Consider the following 20,506-nt stretch of genomic DNA (forward strand, 5'->3'; position numbering starts at 1 on the left):
TCATGCATTTGTAATAATAAACACATGGTTAATGTAATGAGTAATGAGTCATTTGGTATATAGAATCAAGTCTTAATGCGTAAAAATACTGAATGTACTTAAAGAAAACTTGATCTGATTGTCTGCCCTCTTGTGTTTGTTAACCCATTTTGCTATGTTTGTTGACTTTGCTAGTTTCCAGATCTTGGCTTTGACTTTGGTGAGTTTTATACCAACAGCAAGCACTTGTGTGCTTGACCAATCAAACAGACTACAAACTAGCACACTGAGTTCTGTGTGCCTCACATCCTGCACTGCCCACATTCAGGACCAGGGGGCAATTTTCATTCGCTTGCATTCACATGTGACTATGGCCTTACACATTCCAGCCCAAATTAAGGCTCGAGGCTCCTTGAGGAGAACCACTGAGATAGCATGTACATGAAAAAACAAAACAAATGACACATCCAGAAGGGCAAAAGTGTTGAAGATATTTATTATGCATAATGTCAGGTGTCATAGAAATTAATTTATAAATGTTTTAATTGAAGAACTGAGTTGAATTTTTTGATACTGTAATTATCTTTTCTTCATAATGTTCTGAGCAGAATATAATGCAGCACTTTGTAATATTTACAGACATGGATTGGTCATGTGATAAAGCTTTCATTTTACAACAAGTATATTACAACCATGGCTGGCATCATCACCAGGAGTCATATAAGTCCCATGTAATGTTACTATGAAGGCCAGGAGCCACAGCAGGGCCTAAGGCACTCCATGTACTATACACCAGAAGATGCCACCACAATAGGTAACAAAAAAAACAAATTTACAGCCCCTGAAAAGGTACAGATTCCTTTTAATTCAACAAGCAGCCTGTTTCCTTTTTTTATTTTGCCTGTTGAGAAATGCTTCCCGATAATATTTTTTCATTTGAAATACAGTGAAAGTTAGTGTTAATACAGTAAATAAGAGAATAAATGAGTGAATGAAGCAAGGAATCTCATATCTTAAAATGCTCCCATACACCACCTCAGTCCTCCATCCTATTCTTTATCCTAATGTGAATAGGATTTATAACAGCTTTTTAAAAATTTCTTCCTTTTTTCTTTTTTTTTTTTTACAAAAACAGGCTTGATCAGTTCAAATGAGTATGTTCTTTTCATACTAACCATCCTTCTGCATTGATCTACTTGGCTGAAATTGGTGAAGTTATCAGTGATTCCAAGCCAGAACTTGCAGGTGGGAGCGGGCAGGGTAAAATACAGCAATGACACATCAGTTGTGTGGAGCCAACTCACTTAGCAGCTTGCCAGATAATGATGCCAAGTATGACGAGCACAACGGAACAAACTATTGCAAGGATACACATCTTCTTCCGGGACTTTTGCTGTGATAAAGAAAACAGAGACATGATGATTGTTGGCAGGGACTTCACTGACAGACAGCACTTTTAGAGACTGCTGCAGACTTACCTGATAGTAGACGGCTCTCTGGAGCTGCTCTGTTCCTCGTTCTACATGAACTTCAGCATTCTCCACATTGGCCTCGATGCTATCTACAGGGCAGAATATACAGCAAGGTCAACTGGGAACCTATGAAGTTAGAGGAAACTGTTCAGCTTTGCTTCCACAGTAAAAACAGACAGTTCATCTCTTCACTTGTGCCCTTCTTGCACAACAGCTTTCTTAATTTTGTCACCACTATTTCCATTATTTCCTACTTTAACTTTCAATGTGCAGAAAAAAGGAAACAATGAGAGGAAAAAATGAGAGGATTGGCTTCCTTTACAAAACAAAAAAAGGACAGCTGACAAACTAGTTATTGTGTTTGCTTTGGACAGATATGTCATCATTTACACAAAGACTGAAGTAGGGTGACATATTTAAGATTTACCAAGTACATAGAGGTCAGACTTGGTGACAGTTGGCAAATAAATAAGCAGCAAAAGAAAATTCATATTTTTCACACATTCTCCAACAGACTTAAGTCTTTCATGATCAGTTTGCTGGTGAAAAAATAACAGATTCATCAATTAATCAATCAATCCAGCCGATTGTAATAAGTGATCACGCTCCTATGTATTTATATCTCTATAGCAAGCAACTCCACAAACAATCCACCACAATCGGCTTCAATATGTCACTCCTCGAAGACCAAGACTTGGGACAGCTTTTTAAGGAGGGAGTGGGCATCCTTCCTGGACATTAATGATTCTCCAAACGTCTCACCAACACTGCTCTGGGAAACTGCCAAAGCAGTAATGGAAAGGAAAAATATAACTTCATATTCATCATATAGGAAGAAAACAGATACAGCTTATGAAAACAATTGAAAACAAAAAATAAAAAGAGCTTGAAATTATTTATGCAAAGCCTCCAACAGAATGAAATCTAAACAGACTTGGGGAAGTATATAAAAAAAACTCAGTGGGGAAGACCCTTATCTTACCAGAGGACACAAAAAAAACCCTTCCAAACATTCTACCATGAACTGTATTTATCAGACAATGAATATATTCCTCCATAATATAGACTTACCAGCATTAACAAAAGACCAACCTGAAGCAATAGCTATACCATTTAGAAGAGTTTCACAAAGCACTCGTGCTAATACCTCCACATAAAGTACCAGGACTGGATGGCTTCCCTGCATTTCAGACATTTCTGGCAAACCATCTCACCTCTACTTTTCAGAAAGACACAAGACTGACAGAAACTGGTAAAATCCCACCACATATGAACATTGCTTACATTACAGGATTACTAAAACCAGACAAAGATCCAACCCTCCCAACTAACTACTGGCTGCTATCTCTAATCAACACAGACTTAAAAATCGAAAGTAAAGCATTATCCACCAGAATCAAAACTGTCACCCATTATATAAATCATATTGATCAAACAGATTTTATCAAAGGAACACATGTACCCAATAACACATGCAGATGATTTAACATAATCCACCAGACAAGCCAGAACAAAGAGGAAACAATAATAGCATCATTAGATGCCGAAAAAGCTTTTGATCGAGTCAACATTCATATTACCACACTACACAAATGTGGATTTGGGGAAACATTTATCAACTGGATTAAAACACTGTACAACTCACCAAAAGCCACAATCACAATTAAACTAGTTAGCATCATCAAGTTTCACATTACACAGAGGGACAAGACAAGGATGCCCACCCTCTCCTTCCCTCTTTGCCATCTACATTGAACCTCTTGCTCCAGCTGTTCACCAGAATAATGAAATTAGTACAATCCACCACAGTTAACCATAAAATAAGTTTATATGCTGACAATATGCTAATCTATCTACAGAACCCACACATATCTCTCCAAGAAACCATGAACCTATTTTTGAAAATTAACACAGTTACAACTCTCCAAAAGAGCTGTAATCCGGCAGCCTTACCACCACCAATCCCCTCCTCCACAGACACAATAAGATAACTAGGTATTAATGTTTCCACCAAGCTGTCACAGCTCAACTTTACCCCCAATCAAAACTATAGAAGACAACACAAACAAATGGATGAATCTAACAGAGGAATAACCAGGATGACAATATTTCCCAAAAATAAACTACAATGATTCCAGCATACTCACCCCTCACATGGTTAAATTCTCTTGATTCAATAATAACAACATTTTACTGGAAAAACAAAAGAGCAATAATTAACTGACCAAGACGCCTAGGAGGTCTTCACGCACCGAACTTCGTAACTTTCAAACTATTTTCTGGCCAATCAACTACAAGTCATTATAAAATGGATCATCCCACCAAACATGGCCAACCCTGGTAAGACATTGAACATCCACAATGCAAAGAACCCTAGCATTTATCAGCAACTCCATAAAACACAACAGTTTCAAGAACCCTACCATAGCTACAGCTCTGACAGTTTGGCGGATAAAACATAAAATCATGCACTTAACACTCTCACTAGCAATACAAACTTTGAACAAAAAGAAAAATCACCTTCACCACTTGGAAAGACAAAGGTATCATACAGCTTCAACACATAATCCAAAACTAAGCCTTTACAACTTTCGTTGAACTGATTCACAAACATAGACCAAAAAAAGTCTTTTTTCAAAATCTACAGTTTAAATCAGTCCTAACACATAAGATCAATCTCAAATAAGACATTATTCAAACATCCACACGAGCAGAAGAAATATTTACAATCAAAACAACTGATAAAACCCTTTCCAAGATGTACAAACGTATCATCACCGACCAAACAATATCTCTTTCCATGGCATAGTGAGAAAATGACTTATCCTCAACAATGACTTCTGGACCAAAATATGCCCCAACACATTTTACAATGACAAATAAACCTAACCTCCAACTCATAAAGTACAAAGTCAACCACAGAAATAATAATCATTATTATTATCATACATTTTATTAATATTATGAATTTTATTTCAATATTGTTATTTGACAGCTGCCTCCAGTGACAATTCACAATGATGAAATTAAACAAGTATCTTCATACAAATACCTGGGCATCCTCATGTAGAGTTTATTTGTAGGAAGATACAGAATATGAATGTGAATGTGTGCCATATGTGTATCTTTATGTCTAATTTGTTTGTAAACTTGAGGATGAGGATGCACAATGAATTCAAGTATCATATTGTAATGTTGTTAACTATAACTATTAAAATTATTCTTGGTAATAATATGTTGGATTCATGTTAATGTGAATTTTTTGACAAATTGGAGATTTTTTATTTTCTACTGCAGGTGGTACATGCGATTATTGACGTGTTGCATATGAATTGCGAACTTTATGATAGATCATCCTCTGAGTTCTGATCTGTCACAATGACAATTGTGAAAACTTAATTTCTTGTTCTATATCAGCATTTCGCCTCTTTTTTGGTGCAGCCAACGCAACTTCTCCTTCCTTTAAATACTGACTTGAATGTTGATTACAATGGCAACAGTAGAAGATTAGAAGCATTTGGGCCTGTACTAGAATAGAGAGTCCTGAGAGTATCAACACCATTGCCACTCACCAATCATCTCTCCCTGATCGTGGATCATCACTGCCAGGTCCTTGAAGATCTGGTTTACATCCAGGATGTCAGACTAAAACAGGTAATAAGATAGAATAAGCAGTGACAGATGTGTGTGGTTCCAGGACATGACAGTGAGTTTTAGCAGAGGGTAGTAGTCATTTGTTGGGATCTATAAACTTCCACTATGGTCTGGTAATATTCGAAAAAGTAAGCAAAGGCTAACCTCCAGTTGTCTGATGTTGGTTTCCCTCTCCCTGATGAGCTCCAGGTCCTCATCTGTGATGGCCACCTCCTCTGTCTGGGTGGTAATCTGACCCCAGTCCTCTTGGCTTTACATACACAACATTTAAAAAAACATGTTTGAATAACAGCACAGACTTTAACTGTTACAACAATGCATGATAATGGCTTCAGTTGCGCTAGGGTTGTTTCTCGTCAAGTCAGTGTTTTCTAATCATTACCTAGACAATTTCCCCCACCATAGTCTAAATATATAACAACATAATATTTTTCACTTCTCATAAAAGTATTTAGGATCTCGAACGTTGTTTTGTGCAGCTGCATCAGCAGCGCTCTCTTTCTCACTTCAATGAGGCAGAACTATCCTTCTGGTCATGAAAAAAAACACAACAAGAAAGACTTGCAGGTAAACTTGTGGTCTCAAATAACAGTAACGTTAAGTTGATGCTCTATTTTTCTATCCAATTCTCGTCCGTCTGTCAGTCCTTGGTGTGTGGTGTGTGTGTGTGTTTTTTGTGTGTGTGTTAACCTAGCTGGCCAGTGCAGCTCTTGGTCTGTTTAATTTGCCAGTCACTTCCAGTGTCGTTTTCTGTGACTTTGTGCCAGGCAAACGTGACACTGAACAACATAACCCCAGTTCAAGCTAAAATCACTCCTTTAAAATAATCACTTCATTAAAAATAATTACTCTCAGATGTTAGCATTCACGCTATATTTTCACAGGAAATACATTTTGTAGTTATTTTTAACTTCTTCTGTGCATTTTTTTGCTCTTTACTACTTCTGCATCTTTTGAGCAACAGAATCCATTCAGCTATAAAACTGTTCAGCTCTTTTTTCTGAAAAGTTTTACAATGTATTTGAATGGAGAAATCTTCAAATCCTCTTCAACCCACCTCACTTTGAAATGCTACTGCTTCAAATTACTTTGAGCTACAGATGTCATTGTACAGTAGGTTTACAGGGTATATATCCCCATTATGTTTTTTCTGAGGGAAGAGCCATGGCGATACCCTGCAATTGAATGAATGGGGATGTACACAGTGGAATCTGAATTCTTTTTATGATTCATGATTATTACATGACTTTACTTACTTATCAAAAGAAACAAGCTTTTCATCCCGATGACTGTCTTCAGTCTGAAAGAAAAGGAGAAACTCACTATTGCCAGTCAAGTCAGCAAAGCACAGATTATCAAAGACATGATGACATGACACTTAAATCTGAAGTTTCTCTCATTGTTGTGCTCTCTCTAATGTGGTTAGGTGATCTCTCTGTCTGACCTCTTATCCTACTTACTGATAGGCGGGATCCGGCTCTTGCTCTGGCAACTGACTCTTTCTCCTTCTCTGCTGCACGCCGTTGAACTGCTTGAAAGTTGTTCAGAGCTGCTGAGAAATCATTCATCAGTCGGTCCCTCTGGATCTTCTGCTGCCTCTGGACACCACCAGGAAGGCAAAAGCAGATGGTATGACACCAGTTAGAAACACAAGGAGGAAATTCATAAAGAGAGTCAAATGAGCAAAGGGAGAAAAATTACATCAAACCGCTGGAAAAACTGTGATGAAAAGAATTCAAACCACTGACGTGAATATACCTAATACTGTATTTTGTCAGCAAAGTCTCAACACCTTGAAGCTGCAGCTGCTGCACACTAGGCACAGGGGTACAAGGGCTCATTCAACATTGCCTGCAGCTTTAATTATGATTTATTATTTTTCCATTGATTTATATTATTTGGATTTTCTACTTAAAATAAAGGGACGGTATATATTTGTATAATGATAATCATATCTTGGGGGGATTGCCCCTTTACTCACATCATGGAGTAACAGCAAGTAAATAATGTTTGCACTTCAATTTGAGAGCAACAGCCAATGGTGAAGCTCCAACACAGGACCGACCCCTTGTGTAACTTCATTACTCACTCACTATGTCAGGGACAGACTTCCACCCCATTTTGCTGCAGTCAGCCCAAATGATTACAGTCATAACTTAGACTTAAGTTTCTCAGTGTTATTTAAAATTGCAGACAGGGTTGTAAAAACTCATAATGAAGGTCATAATCCATTATTACCCGTAATTTTTTTTTTTTTTTTTTTTTTTTAAACGAACCATACATAGCCTGTTTATTGTCATTTATTTCTAAAAAGCAGCTATCACAATAAGATTTAATATACAGAAAATATTATTATGAATATTATGATTATGAATTAACTAGGTCATGTAGAGATAAAATTAACCAAGGGTTACGAGAACTCTTTATCCTTTTAGTGTATGATGGTCCTTTTCTTTATAACAAGCATGAAACAATCAAGCCCACTTTGCTGATGTCTCAGCAACTGACTAGCTGGCTAGCTAACGTTACATTGTTATTGCAGATTAAAAAGTCCAGCAGTGAGATAGTGGATTTTATTTATATATGGGTGTGTGACGTGACACAGCAATTTTGCTGTCTTCAGTGTCAAACATGTATAAATATAAAATATATTTGTCAAAAACCCTCTCAATATTGTGCAGAAGATTATGCTTTATGTGAACATACTCAACATTAAAACAGTTCATCACTCATTTTTTCAGAATTTTCAACCAAACACAACAAAACTCATGTGGTGTGACTGTCCGACACTCGTTTCTCAAAGTAAGAACTTGAATAAAGCTAAGAAAAATAAATGCAAAAATTCTTAAAACAATACAGAAAAATAATACAGATGTCTATTTGTGAGCCTACTCTTTTCAAAGTCCAAGCATAATGTTTTGAGTCAGTTCTGATCAAAAAGATTTTGTCCCACAAATCACAATCACATGGTGTGACACCATTTTGGGATATTTCAACGGGCAACTGTTTTGACACCCTTGGGAATGAGAGGTCCTTCTTCAGCAAGGTTGTTCAGTACTATTAATACCAGACAATGACAGGTTTCTGAGGTGAGTTATCATTTTTATATTTTCAATAAATCAGATTTTGTTGGCACTCTGACAAAAGTCCCACTTCCGGGATGTCTTTTGGTGTGAAACATTTTTCATAGAAATGCAAAAGAAATTTTATATTTTTTGTCATGATTACATGTAAATCTATGTTGCTTTGTCATAGCTAGCATCTTGTCAGCATGTAAATGTGTAGCTACAAGACTCAAGGTTGTGCTAAGTGCAGAAAACATACTATGGTGTGACTCTTTATCATATGGTGTGACCTGTCTGCCTGTCACGCCATATGATTTGATTGTCACACCATATGATACGAATTGTAATTTCCTGCAGATATAACAATAAATAACAAAGTCCAATGTATGTTTTGACCCAAACATTTGTTTGGGTCCATCATCACATAAAAGCTGTAATTATCCACAATAGATTGTGTTTAGTTTAGTTTAGTTTTATTCGGTGATACAGATTTCTAGTTTATCAGTCAGACACAGCAGACCCCTTCACAGAAACCTTAGAATGCTGTTTAAGTCTAAACAATGTTTTGTCTTCGTCTTAAACCATACAGTCCCTTTTCTTTTGTCAGCTTGAGGCAAATAATGACACCCTGCGAGGAGAGACGAGTTGCTGAGGCAAAGAAAAGAAAAGTAAACGACAACGGTCTGTTTCCATTCCAACGAGGGGAGGGGTAAAAACTTGGAAATGGGATAAGGCCTAACTTTACTTTCTGCTGATTGAAAGAAAGAGTCATTTTGAAGAGGGCACCATCTGAATTTCCACTGACATTAAGTTTGGTGGAGTGCCACAGTCACTTTTGCTTCTACTATACTCAGTCTATACTAGTGATGTATTAACAAATGTAGCCTGACACTTACTTGCTCTGAGGGTGATGAGAGCAAAGGGATTGATCCCAACTCTTTCAGGTGCTTGTTGGTTTCTTTTGCCAGTTGGTTGGTATAGTGTTGTATCTGCTGCCTGTGGAAACACCAACACTTAGAATAACAACCAAAGCTCCAGACTACCCAAGATCATCCTGCACAAAAAGAAGACATTTATAATACATGTGACATTATAGTGTTGTAGTTTTTAAGTTATTCAAGTAACAAATTAAAACTGATCAGACACACGTCCCTGAGGATAAGGTTGTGCATTTTAAAGATGCCAACCCTGACGCCTAAGTTTAATAGAGGTTTTGGAGTATAACAGCTCTGGGGCAGTTGCAACAGATCAGGTTTACAAGTCAAAAGTGAGTGTCTGGCAGAGAGGAGAAACAATATAAGAGTTTCTAGACATAAGGCTGATACATACAGACGATCATGGAGTTCACTGGTGTCCTGCCTGGTCCCCAGCTGGTTCACCATACTCTTAATCTGAGCAGCTGTAATGAAAACAAGACACAGTGATAAGTCTTAATCCTGTAATGGAACAACTCATCTGCGTATATAAATGCCACAACACACCATAATAAATAGCTACTATCCAGGTCGACAGTGCACATATGTATATTAATATGGCTCAAAATATACAATATATAAAAAAGGTACAGGGTATATTTAATGTCATTTTTAAAAAAAAAAGGGTTTAAAAAACGAAATACAGTTTGAGTCTTGGTATATCTATTTTAGAAAATGGAGTGTTGCAGAAGAGTTCAGGAGCCTCCAGCCTGGGAAAGGAAGCTGCTCCATTGTCTGGTTGCTTGAGTGGGTGTTGTCTTTTCTTATCCTTTGGGCTCTGTGCAGACGTCTCACTTCACTGATGTCACTGATGCTCTGTAGATGGTACCAGTGATGTTCTGGGTGGTTTTAATCACCTGCTGCAGAGCCTTGCTGTCCTGGGCCATGGTGAACCATGCCAGTTTCCACTCAGGATGCGTTCTATTGCTTCTCTGTAAAACTTGACCAGAATCTTACCCAAGAATATAGCCTTCTTAAGTTTGTGTAGGAAGTAGAGCCTTTTCTGTGCTTTTTAGTTCCAGAGTGTTTAGTTTTCCAATCAGTTTAATGGGTGAGATTGTGTTGAATGCTGAGCTGAAGTCAACAAACAGCGTCCTGATGTAGCTGTTCTTATTCTCCAGGTGTGTGAATACTGAGTGAAGGGCAGTAGATATGGCATCCTCTGTGGTTCTCTTGGTTCTGAAAGCATACTGGTGAGGGCCCAGGCTGGCCGGGATGTTGTGTTTGATGTGCTGGACAACCAGTTTCTCAAAGCACTTCCTCGGGATCAGGGTAGACACAGCAGCCCTTTTAAGGAACAGGAACAATTACGGCTGTTTTGAGGGTGGAGGGAACAGTCGTGTAAGAGTGAGATGTTAAAATGTCAGTAATAAAATTAGCTAGCTGATCACACGTTTTTAGGACACAGCCAGGTATATTATCTGGACCAGCAGTCTTATTTGTATTCACTCACAGCAGGATTTTTCTCACATCTGCAGTGGTTACTGACAGTGGCTGGTTCACTGGAGGTGGAGTAGACTTCACAGCTGAATAAAAATATTCTGTTATCTAAAAGCCTTGATGATGTGCCTTTACAAAAGGGATTATGCTAATAGGACTAATAATTATAAGTCAGCAGCTTTTTATAAGTGACATTAGATTTTGTCACCTTACATGTAGTCCATGGGCTCAGACCCAAAATTTTATGTGCTGCTACCGCTTGAGGGGAAAATTCTAGATGTGAATTTTAATTGGTATCAAAAGTAACTAGTTACATTACTCATTATTTTACTATTAGGGCTGTCAAGCAATTAAAAAAATAACCTAGTTAATTACAAGCATTGTGATTAATTCAAAATCAAAATAAAACCCACATGCCAATATTTGCTATAAACATTGAAAAATATGTCACTGCAAATGTATTTTGTTAGATGAGTGACTCAATGAATACATGGATGTTCTAAACTTTAAAAGGAGGAGATATTTTAAGCTTGAAGTACTAAATTGCATAAATTGTACAAAACTGTGCTCCTGTCAACAGTTCCATCTGAGTGTTTTTTGGAGCCCCTCTCCAGTGTGTTTTGGTATTTTTCTGATCTTTCCTGAGAATGTTTTGTAATTTTTGACAAATAAGTTAATTTTGTCCTTAAAAACCTAAAATGGAATGGACTACAGTGGAATCTGGGAATGTTATGTCATACATAGCAGCATACATAGTGGTGAGCATTTATACGTGTGCACTGGCAGTGGTGAGCGGATTGCCAGCTTACTTTGAGTTAAAATGAGTCAGCCTGACTGTAGGAGAACAAAAGCCCCACAAACATCCTTCTTCAGTTATTAAAAACATTTTTCTTTTCATGGTCTCTTTTAAACACGTGAGGCTGATCTTTCTTGAGCGTCAGGTTTGATAGGTTACATCATTTTAGTTCCCCTGAAACATTTAGCCTAAAAATAGCTCCAGTGTTCAAAAGACACCATAATCACATTCTGGGTTATTAAATGATGATTAAACAATCAGAATATCACTGAATACAGAGGCAAATGATGAGTCAATATAGAAACGTATTCTGCGAGTTAAAATGGTTTCTGTGCCTCTGAGCAGACACAGTACACAGTATAAATACACGGTACACAGTATAAATACACAGTACACAGTATAAATCAGACTGCAGGTTGTCATTCATGTACGGCTGTTTGTTAAACAGGTAACAGACAGAAAATCACAGAACTTGAAGGTTGATGGTTCACAAAAAAAAAAAAAAAATCCAGAAGTTTAATGTGTATAACAGAAGCATCGTTTGCATGAAAATGAATAATCAGGATATCAGCAGGAGCATCACATCCTGACATGTCCAGTGATAAAACTGACAATGAAACAGGAACTGAACTCAAACCACAAAACCAGAAGGCAAAGCAGATGCAGATGCAGCTGTTACTTTCTCCAGAGATCAGCCATTGAAAAAATAAAGTGATCATCCAGCCAAACTGTTTGTCGTCTCTTTAAAGATATTTAAACAGGTATAAAAGGACAGGATTGGTTATAATGTAGGACACAGACAGCAGTAAAATAATGCAGAGTACTAACTGCAAAAGAAATATCTTTATTTTAATCAATCTGTGAATCAAGTTCATCACAATCAAATTTCCAAGTGTAGTTCTAAACTATATTCACTATAACTTTAATCACATAAACGTCTGAACTGATTACACTTTAAAGACACACAGCAGTGATGCTCGGATCACAGTTATGCCCATGCACACTGGAAAATCTGTGGATTGGGCGGTCCAGGTCTTAAAACTAAACATTGTGATTAATATCACTTAACATTTATATGACATTGTAGCAGCACATACAGAAACGATCTCTGTGTTTATCGATCAGCTCTTCTGATCAGGTTCTATAGAGACCACTGATCAAACCTTTTACAAGGCATGTCGATATAACATATATACAAGCAGAATGATTGTGTTGCCTCAACAAGAGAATCCTATAGGGTCTGAATTGTTAAGTTAGGTAAACTTAAGGATAGTTCTTTTTACAGTAATTTTATTTTAAGTATTGTATGTTTAACTTTAAATACTTATTTCATTTATGTGAACTAATGAGTAAAGCCTACTAATATACAGTCATGGTCAAAAGTATCCATCCATCCACTCATTAAGAACATGTATATCATGGCAGTCTTCAGTCCCAATGATTTCTACAGCTCTCATATTTCTGTGATGAATGAGTGGAACACAAACTACTTTGTCACAAAAACATTCATGAAGTTTGGTTCAACAGTGAATTTATTATAGGTCTTCTGACAATGTGACCAAATCTGCTGGATCAAAAATATACATGTAGTAACTTGGACCATCTGTTTTAGTGATTATAGAAAGTTGTGTGAATCAAATGTTCTTTGTAGCCTCTTAACTTCTTCTGAGTGATTCTGACAGATAACAGCTGGTGACATTTCTCGCCCCACTAGTATAAATCATGACATAAACAGGAAAGAGCAAAGTACCTCATTTACATGTTTAATGCTTTGCTGACAGGTGTGTGAATTGATGAAGCGTCAGTAGTGACAAAAAATACAACTTTAGTTTCTTAAGTGGAGGTGCTCCACTGTTAAATGCATATGGGGAAACACTGTGGTCATGTTATTAATGATATACCCTATTAAGCTTTCTCTGAAAGAGATATAAAGGATGCTTTCTTATACTTATTTTATTTAACCTTTTTTATAAACAGGAAAAAGGTTTCATTTAGATTAAAAATCTCTTTTACAAGAGAGTCCTGGCTAAGACAGGTAGCAGCACAGGTACATGGTTGCAGACATACTAAAACAAACACACAAAACATAACTAAATTGTAAATTGCCACTTTTCGTAAGCATTCTCTATCTTCTTATCACATCAATGTGACAACAACCTAGTTTAACTGGAAACTGTCAAAGTAAAGCACTTCCCAATGAAGCGCTTCAAACATCATCAGTGACGTGATATTTTTCATTTGACACAAACTCCGGCACAATGCACTGAGACAGTGTGCTTCACAAGAGGGTCATTCCATGCCAACTCACCAAGGCCCTCCCAGTTCATGGCATTGATTTGTGTTGGAATTTCTATGTGTATGTACTTGTATGTGTATTTGAAACCTCACCTCTCTCTCTATATATATATATATATATATATATATATATATATATATATATATATATATGGTATCAACACTTTCACATACAAAAGTTTAAAAGGAAATAAAAAAAATAATCCTTGTTGGGAAAATCTACAGTCAAAATAACCCAAAAAGTGGGATTTTCAGCTCCAAGGCTTTATGTAACAAGAGCTATGGCAGTCAACTTTTTATGCAGGACCAAATTACTTCTAAGTGGGATAGAACTGCACTGATACTACACAGAACCAAAACTTGGTTGCAAGTGAAAACAAGCGAAGATATGAATTTTTGAAAATGATAGATTCTTTGTTTGGTGTTATAAGTAATCATTCAGCAACTATTTACATAAATACATGTTGCCATGTTTCCTCAGGGTCTCTTGGATGTTCAGGACAAATTTCAACCCAATTGAGTAAAAACATAAGTGATTGCTGAGGCTTAGAAACCACATACACAGAATTACAAAAACGCTGAAACTTAGGGCCAAACTTAAAAAATTACAGAGTAATACAGCTACAGAATTTTGCGAGGTCCCATGAATTTAATAGACGTTTCAACACGATGTTCCTTGAGAAAATCCATGACATGAACAGGGTAAAGTTGTGGATTTTGGACGAGTAGGCATGCAATGAACCACATGCTCTTGTATGACAGGCACTGTACAGTGATGGTTCTGTACTAATAGATGTACTGTTACACACTTGGAGATACACTTACTGTTCTGTGTGATCTTCTGGATGTTGGAGCTGCATGTCTGTATGAGGGTGTTGAAGTCCCGTGGGACAGGGCGGTAGGCCTCTGCTTTGCTGGATGACATGTCTGCCAGAGGGTGCTTAGTGCCTTGGGCGTTGAGCTATGGCTGAAGATAAACAGAGAAAAAAAAGGTAGAAACCATCTATAGGTGCAGAGTATGTCAGGTGATTTAACTGTTATATTTATTATAAGATTTGAACAGGCAAGATAATCATAGTGTCAGACCATTTGACAATTTACAAAGAGCATCAGTACAGCAGGTGTAAACTAACTATTTGTCAGTTACGATTACCAATCGATGTTTTTTTTAAATATTATGGCAGTCTAGTTTACTCACTCTTACAACGTGTCACAGTCCACTCTCAGTTCCGGAATGATAAGATGTTAATGACAGGAGAGAATAAGCGCATCTAACTTGGACCGAATAACAACTGTTAGCTTAACGCTACTAATATGTTAGCTGCCAATGTTGTATCATTCAAGCTGATCGGAATCAACGACCCTCTCAGGCAATGGATATCTGTTAAAGTTAATGGGAACTTATATTACCATGGCTTCTATACACAGTCTACAATTTAAGTCAGTAAACTCAACGGGCTCTATATCTTCCTAATTATCTCCCAGAAGGCTGTACACAATTATGCTTCGCTGTCGGCTTTCTAGCTAACTAACGCTAACTTATCAGCTTTCAGTTGTTTAGGATAAACTAGCTGTCTATAAAGCAGTACGCGTGTTCTTCACCATCAGAGACTGAGAAACAACAACATATTGTCAACAGAGTAACGTTAAAGCGCTTAATACAAAAACATACTTACGTATTTGTCTGTTTAAAAGTGAACACATAGGCTTAATGAGGTCTGCCGTGAAAATACTGCCTTTCCTGATCCGTGACGTCATTGCGTAAAATGACGCATGCGGAGAGAGGTTTTTTATGAACTTTATTTACAAAATGGGAACTGACATTTTCAAAAGGCGCAAGTAGAGTCTTACGGAGGGCCCCGATGGGCTCACAGCAAACTGTTAAAGGCATTTTTGGAGACTACTTCGGAATATTCTTTTCCAGATATTTAGAGAAGCGAAAATAATCTATTTTCACTCCCAACTAGCATGAGACAAGGCATCACTCATTCCAAAGCCAGGCAAAGATAGTAAGATCATAGAGAGCTGTCGTCCAATCCGGCTTTTAAACTAAGACAATAAATAACTAAGATGGAGTTAGGGGTTAGGGTTAGGGGTTAGGTAGGGGAAAGGAACAGTAGTATACTCCAAAAGGAGGACTACATAGGCACAGGCACAGGTCATATCATTTGTAAGTTAAATTAAGGGAAAGAAAACAAACTTGCTATTTATCCAACAAAAAAAAAAAGGGGGGGGAGGGGGGGGGATAAATTAGTGGAACTAAAGTAAACAAAACTATGAACAATTATCTAAAGAAATGTTGGAAAAAAGAGAAAAACTAATAAACAATCCCTCAGGTAGAGGCCACAGCTCTCAAAATATACCAAAGTAATAACATGGCCACATGAAAAAGGAAAGTAAACTGGATCTAATTTAAAAATAAACAAAAGGGGATAATAAAAGAGAGAAAGAGAAAAAGGGAGAGGGGGGGGGGGGGGGGAGGGGAGAAAACAAAAGGGAAGAAAGAAAGAGAAAGAGGAAAAAGGAAAAGAAAGGGGTTAGGATTAGGGTTTGGGGGTTGGAAGTTAGGGTTAGGGGGTTAGGTTAGAAAAGATGATCCTTAGGGGCCAGGGTCTCTTGACCAAGGGTAGAAGCGCGGGCGCGCAGCCTGGAAATAGTTTAAACCCCTTTATGCATGCCAAACATGCCGGCAGCGAACTCTTCAGGCAAACTTTTTGCCACTTGACCCAGTGTGTTTTTGTGTTTGTAGATTTCATGTTTGTTGTGTCCTAATCAACCGGACGTTAAACAGGTTGTTTTTCCCAGTCCAGAGTCCTGGCAACACTTTGTTACTGGATGAACGTGTCCCTTTGTCAGATGTTTTTCTTTTAGTTCAGTTGTCTTGTTAGTCAAGGTAATCAGCAACCCTAACATCAATAAGTTTAACACACATTTGTATAAGATTGATTTGGCCAAGTTATTTCTGGGCAAAATTGAAAAGGTTTGTTTAGGATAGGTTTTATCTTTTCAGCCTGACTGTCCCTAGCAGTCCTCATTTAGGCCGCAGGGCACAAGAGTTTTCAATCTGGTAATCCAGTCTTTTTCTGCTTTCAGTCTTTGTGTGTCAGACCAGCCCACCCTTGTTTCCAAACCTGCTATAGTCAAGTTTGACTTGTTATGTGCAAAAAAAGGACTGTATAATTCTGTTTCTGTATGTTTTCTCGGTCAACGTAATAAAGGTGTTGTTTTAGGCGCTGCAGGAGCATGTTTTGTGTTTGCCCGATATATATATAGTTTGCTACAGATTCCACATTCAATTATGTAGACTAAGTTCACAGTGTCAGGCCTGGACTAAAATGAGGACTCAGATGCAGAGGATATCACGTACAAGCACACTTTATTGATTTCAGATCCTTCTTTGAGGAGTGACAAACAATTGGGCTATGAAAAACTCACTTAAATACTAAGGCCTGGCAAGATAATTCACGGAAGATAAAACTTCCTCATAAGTGAAATCTCTCATAAAAGAGAGAGACAAAAAACACACTAGAATCAGGGAAGACCCTAAAACATAAATCGCTCCCGACGGAGGAAAACCAAAACTACTGATAAACAGGACAAAAGAAAAAGGCTCACCTAAACCGGAGGCTCTACAACTATCTAATACTATCTTAACACAAAATCGCTCCAAAAGGGAGGACAGAAAACAGTTTACAAAATAATACAAAACAGACACTAAACTAGAAAACTTTAACAAACGAAAAATCACTCTCAAAGGAGGAAACAGAAAACAACTTACGTAGCGTAGCAAAACTCTTGGCAAAACTGACTATGACTGTGGTAAAGGGCTTGGGTGCACGGACCAGGACGAAACACTTTGGCACAAGACAAAGGGGAGACGCAGACTATAAGCACATGAGGGTAATGGGGAACAGGTGGAAACAATCAGGGATCAGGTGAGACAGTGGCTGTGTCCAAATTCAGGGGCTGCAGCCTTCAAGGACGCAGCCTTAGCGGTCCACGAAGGCCGCGTCCTTCGGAGAGACCTTGAAGGCCGCGTCAACCGTTGTGAAATGGGACGGTCTAGCCGTCGGAGCATTTCCTGGTTGGCCACCAGATGTTCCCGCCCCACCCGTACGTCACTACATCTGCCGCACAGGCCTGCGAAATCCAGAACACGAGTAGAGAGTCTGGCGAAAATGTTTGAGCTCATGAAAGCAGTGATGTGCCTACTAATATACCTCATCCTGGAGGAAGAGGAGATGCTGCTCCGTCGGTGCCAGAGCCGGCGCCGACCGGTGTATCTCCGGTTGAGTGAGGAACGTGGAGAGGTAAAACATTTTCATTTGAACCCACAGTAATGTTATCATCATCATCATCATTAGCCAGGTGTCAGTAACATGCCAATACAATACTGAAATGCTAGACATATAAACTGTAGAAAGGCACAGGTTACAGACCCGACCTCAATTAAATAACTAGGAAAAGTAGCATTACCTGCGAAAATACAGTGTGAATGCTGAAGGCTGAAGTGATTTCGGAAACCCGCTGAATGTAGGCCTACTGGAAAACACTCGCCGGAAATGCATAAAACTGCAAGAGTGAATGGCCAAGAATGTGCAGAAGAAGCTGAAAAGGCAGAAAAGGTGAAAAGTAATATGCTGAATGGGCTGAAAAAGCTGAAGATCATGATAGTTGAACAGTGTCTTAGCTGAACATGTTTCATAAAACCAGGAGATGAGCTGAACATCCTGAAAACCAAAACTGTGATGACTTCAAAACTGTAAAAGAAGTAAAAAAGCTGAATACATGCCCAATAATCCAAAGTCCTGTAACTTGGAGAAAGTTTGAATGGTGTCTGTAGCTCAAAGTATGAGGGACAAGAAGAGGTCGAAAGTGGATGAGTTCTGAAGAAGATCTGAAGATTTTCCCATTTGCTACCATATTAATTCTGCCTTGAAATAGCTGGAGATTTGAAAAAGTTGAAAAGCTAAAAAGCTGAAAAGTACAAGGCTGAAAGAGCATAAAAAGCTGAACATCCTGATAGTGGAATGGTTACCGTAGCTCGAAATCTGTAGGAGTAGAAGCGTGCTGAAGAACGTACGGACGACTACTACTACTACTACTACTACTACTACTACTACTAATAATAATAATAATGACAATTATAATAATAATGACAATAATAATAACAATAACAACAACAATAATAATAACATTAATAATAATAATAATAATAATAATAATAATAATAATAATAATAACTGCAATAAATTCCAGAAGGACAATAGTGTGAATGCTCTGAAGCATCCACACTAACTAGAATCATCTCATCAACTAAAATGAGGCTAACTATTGTCTGATCTACCATTTTTCGTCTCCTGTTCTTCCCCTCCTTTCCAAATCCAGACCAGACCCCGGTACTGCAGGGTCAACATGGCCGTTCCCGTCCTCGACAGGTTCTTCGAGGACGGGGACACCAGGCAGGACTTCCGGCTGAGCAGAGTCCCTGGAAGTGCTGCTGAACCTTCTCAAACAAGATCGGAGACACGGATGGGGTGCCACAATAGAGACCTTGGTGTTTCTCTTCTGGCTGGCGAGTGGGGCATCATACAGGGTGGTCTCAAGGGTGTTTGGGATGCCTCGCTCCACCGTCCACTGGATCGTCCACCGAGTTACTGGGGAGGTGGTGGCCATTCGCCACAAGGTCATCTACCTCCCAAAGACCGCTGAAGACCTGGCTGCAGTAACTCGGGGGTTTGCAGGGCTGGCAGGACACAGAGCTTTTTTAAAAGCTGCTGGATCGATCGACGGCTGCCATGTGAGGATCAAGCCACCAAGCGGCCCTGATGGTCACTGCTACAAGAACAGAAAACTGTTCTCCTCCATCATACTGCAGGCAGTATGTGACCATCAGGGCCGCTTCATGGACACGTACGTGGGCTGGCCGGGGTCGGTGCACGACTCCAGAGTACTCCGGCACAGCCCACTGTACAGGCAGGCCATCTACCCTCCTCCAGGGCACTTCATCCTCGCAGATGGCGGGTACCCGTGCCTCCAACATCCACTCCCCCTCATTACTCCCTACAAACGGCCTGTGCAAGGTGTGGGAGCCCAGCGCTTTAATGTCCATCATTCCAGGGCACGCTCTATCATTGAGCGTGCCTTTGGAATGATGAAGACCAGGTTCAGGTCCATCTTCCTGCAAGCGCTGGAGGTGCACCACACCTTTGTGCCTCAGGTATGTCAGGATTCATTTTTGTTTCCTCGAGTATTTAAGCAGAGTAAATCAAAATTGATGTACATCCCCTTTCATTTCAGGTCGTAACAGCTTGTGCCGTCCTGCACAACATCTGCCTGGGGGCAGGTGACATCATGCCCCCAGAGGATGAGCTGCAGGACGTCATGCCGGAGGATGAGGGGGAGAACGTGTTGGAGGCAGCCAGTGGTGCTCCATGGCGGGACCAGCTGTCTGCGGAGGTGTCTGCCCTGGAGGAGGTGATCCCCGACCACGACTATCTATAGTTGGCAAGTAAAATGATCTTGGAGGCATTATTCCTATTTGAAGTGTGTGGTAGATAGTTGTGTTCGTCGTAATCAGTCACCATGTTTATATAATGATCACATTATGATGTCATAATTCTTGCCTCTTTCCTGAACAATTCTTAGTGGCATGGCAGCCGTCGATCGAGTCAGCCCTGCAAACCCTGTTGATGGACGACCTGGTGGACAGTGGAGACCGCACCTCCCAAACACCCCGAATGCCACCCCAGATGATGACCCACTGCCACCAGGGTCTTTATTGTGGCATCCCATCCAGCCCAGCAGCACTGCCAGGGACTCCTGCTAAGC

At 39.0% G+C, this 20,506-nt stretch overlaps 1 protein-coding gene across 2 annotated transcripts; it reads right to left on the minus strand.

The window, feature by feature from the left end:
* Nucleotides 1-456: 456 nt before the first annotated feature.
* LOC140993890 (syntaxin-12-like) lies at nt 457-15,424 on the minus strand. Of its 2 annotated transcripts, none has more exons than XM_073463450.1 (10): nt 15,352-15,424; nt 14,501-14,642; nt 9,500-9,569; nt 9,067-9,166; nt 6,566-6,703; nt 6,362-6,405; nt 5,250-5,355; nt 5,024-5,096; nt 1,458-1,540; nt 457-1,372 (listed from the first exon to the last, which is right to left on the minus strand). In XM_073463450.1, the coding sequence occupies exons 2-10, from the start codon at nt 14,598-14,600 to the stop codon at nt 1,280-1,282; spliced, it is 807 nt and encodes a 268-aa protein (XP_073319551.1). In that variant the 5' UTR covers nt 14,601-14,642; nt 15,352-15,424; the 3' UTR covers nt 457-1,279. The 2 variants fall into 2 exon arrangements, with proteins under 2 accessions (XP_073319551.1, XP_073319552.1); XM_073463451.1 differs by lacking the exon at nt 15,352-15,424 and adding an exon at nt 14,874-14,892.
* Between the last annotated feature and the right edge of the window lie 5,082 nt (nt 15,425-20,506).

The sequence above is a fragment of the Pagrus major genome, chromosome 3, assembly GCF_040436345.1.
Source record: "Pagrus major chromosome 3, Pma_NU_1.0".
Taxonomy (NCBI): Eukaryota; Metazoa; Chordata; class Actinopteri; order Spariformes; family Sparidae; genus Pagrus; species Pagrus major.